The sequence below is a fragment of the Haliaeetus leucocephalus genome, unplaced genomic scaffold (assembly GCF_000737465.1).
Source record: "Haliaeetus leucocephalus isolate CR32 unplaced genomic scaffold, Haliaeetus_leucocephalus-4.0 Scaffold991, whole genome shotgun sequence".
NCBI lineage: Eukaryota > Metazoa > Chordata > Aves > Accipitriformes > Accipitridae > Haliaeetus > Haliaeetus leucocephalus.
This window is the reverse complement of record NW_010973427.1, coordinates 1-2,289: the sequence shown is the minus strand read 5'-3', so window position 1 is coordinate 2,289 and position 2,289 is coordinate 1. Positions and strand designations below refer to the sequence as shown.

General features: G+C 50.8%; 1 protein-coding gene across 1 annotated transcript; it reads left to right on the top strand.

Moving 5' to 3' along the window:
• Positions 1-14: 14 nt before the first annotated feature.
• LOC104842253 (myosin heavy chain, skeletal muscle, adult-like) lies at positions 15-2,282 on the top strand (the record flags this gene model as incomplete). Its single annotated transcript, XM_010584477.1, has 6 exons — positions 15-125; positions 215-604; positions 757-883; positions 1,063-1,181; positions 1,635-1,831; positions 2,243-2,282. Coding segments are annotated over exons 1-6 (984 nt in total), but the record flags the coding sequence as incomplete, so codon positions are not given.
• Positions 2,283-2,289: the final 7 nt, after the last annotated feature.

Genomic DNA, 2,289 nt, shown 5'->3' with positions numbered 1-2,289 from the left:
CTTTGAGCTCTGACATGGTTTGCTTTGCCCAAAGGAAAGACTTTGAAATCAGCCAGATCCAGAGCAAAATTGAGGATGAGCAAGCCCTGGGCATGCAATTACAGAAGAAGATCAAGGAGCTGCAGGCAAGTCTTTGTTCCTTCCCCTCTCTCACCCAGTCTCAGGTCAGGTAGGAGGAGGGCATGGGTGTGAAGGGTCCCCTAATGTTCCCCAGGCTCGTATTGAGGAACTGGAGGAGGAAATTGAGGCAGAGCGAACCTCTCGGGCAAAAGCAGAGAAGCATCGGGCTGACCTCTCGAGGGAGCTAGAGGAGATCAGCGAGCGCCTGGAAGAAGCAGGAGGGGCTACCGCAGCTCAGATCGATATGATCAAGAAGCGTGAGGCAGAATTTCAGAAGATGCGCCGTGACCTCGAAGAGGCCACGCTGCAGCACGAAGCCACAGCTGCCGCCCTGCGGAAGAAGCACGCGGACAGCACAGCTGAGCTTGGGGAGCAGATCGACAACCTGCAGCGAGTGAAGCAGAAGCTGGAGAAGGAGAAGAGCGAGCTGAAGATGGAGATTGACGACTTGGCCAGTAACATGGAGTCTGTCTCCAAAGCCAAGGTATAGAGTTGCAGTAGGACATGCTCACAGGGCCCAGGTATGGCACATAGGCTATGCCTACCAGCCACATTCTCATAAAAAAAATCCCTGCTGTGAGAATAAGGCAGAGTGCAGGTGTTCATCTCCTTTCCTTCCTTGTGTTTGCTATCTAGGCAAATCTGGAGAAGATGTGCCGCACTCTGGAGGATCAGCTGAGTGAGATTAAAACTAAGGAGGAGCAGAATCAGCGCATGATCAATGACCTCAATACTCAAAGGGCTCGTCTGCAGACAGAATCAGGTGAGACATCCTCTTTCCTGAGGGGTAATAGGAGGATCTGCGTGCCATGAGCATACCAGAGGGTGCAAAGTGACAACTGGTATAACCTCTCCAGGCCACTCCTGACTACGCAGGTTTACAGGCAGAAACTGTCATATTGTTAGTAGTCTAGTTACCTTTTTTTACTTTACCCTTCTCAGGTGAATATTCACGCCAGGTGGAGGAAAAAGATGCTCTGATTTCTCAGCTGTCTAGGGGCAAGCAAGGATTTACCCAACAGATTGAGGAACTCAAGAGACATCTAGAGGAAGAAATAAAGGTCTGGAAGCACCCTACTGTCCACAACCTACATCATCCCTAAAAGCGTCCGGAGAACCCTGTCTGATCCAAGATTGGTTCAACAATCTTTCCCCAAACACATGTAGTACTGGAGGGAACACCAGTAATGCACATATCCCCACTCATAAGCTAGAGAGGGAAGGAAGCGTAATGATTGTCATGCTAGAGGAAGTCATCCACAAGGCTTTCAGGAGATGCTGACGATACTCTCTGAGACAGGATTCAGACACATACGTCAAAACATTGACAGGAACAGCAGATTACTGTCCCCAGAGCACCTGTCACTAACACATCCTGATCCTCCAGAATACATTGATGAAGGCTTCATCAGCTCCCAGCTTTGCATTTGCCTAATTAGAGTTTCATTCTAATTTTACTGTCAAGAGGCATCTCAAGACAAGTATTGAGGCTACCAATTCCAATGTCCCCACAGGCCAAGAACGCCCTGGCCCACGCCTTGCAGTCTGCTCGCCACGACTGTGACTTGCTCCGGGAACAATATGAGGAGGAGCAGGAAGCCAAGGGGGAGCTGCAGCGTGCCCTGTCCAAGGCCAACAGCGAAGTGGCCCAGTGGAGAACCAAATACGAGACGGACGCTATTCAGCGCACGGAGGAGCTGGAGGAGGCCAAGTACGTGAGGAATGTGGGATGTCGAGTGGCTGGAGAAGACTGAGACTGTCAAGGGGAACTGGAGTCTCTGAGAGTGGGTTAGGACAAGGGTAGTACGAAGGCAGGGATATACTGTCTTTGTGGTAGAGGGGAGAGGGGGAGGGAGAGGAAAGCATGCTGTGGAAAAAGTGCAGATTGGAAGGACAAACGTAGCCTTTAGGGCTAGAAAGGCTAAGACAGGCCAAATACTCAGTAGGTGGTAGGACACAGAAGTGATAGACCCTTTAGGCTGCATGCAATCTTGGAACAGAAAAAACACTGTGAAAAACGCTAGGCTCAAAGCCCCCAAAGTGGCCAGCTGCCCTCTCATGAACAGTGCAAAATCGGCTCCCCTCTAAGCTCTAACCCAGAGCTGTGCTTATCTCCTCCCAGGAAGAAGCTGGCACAGCGCCTGCAGGATGCAGAGGAACATGTCGAAG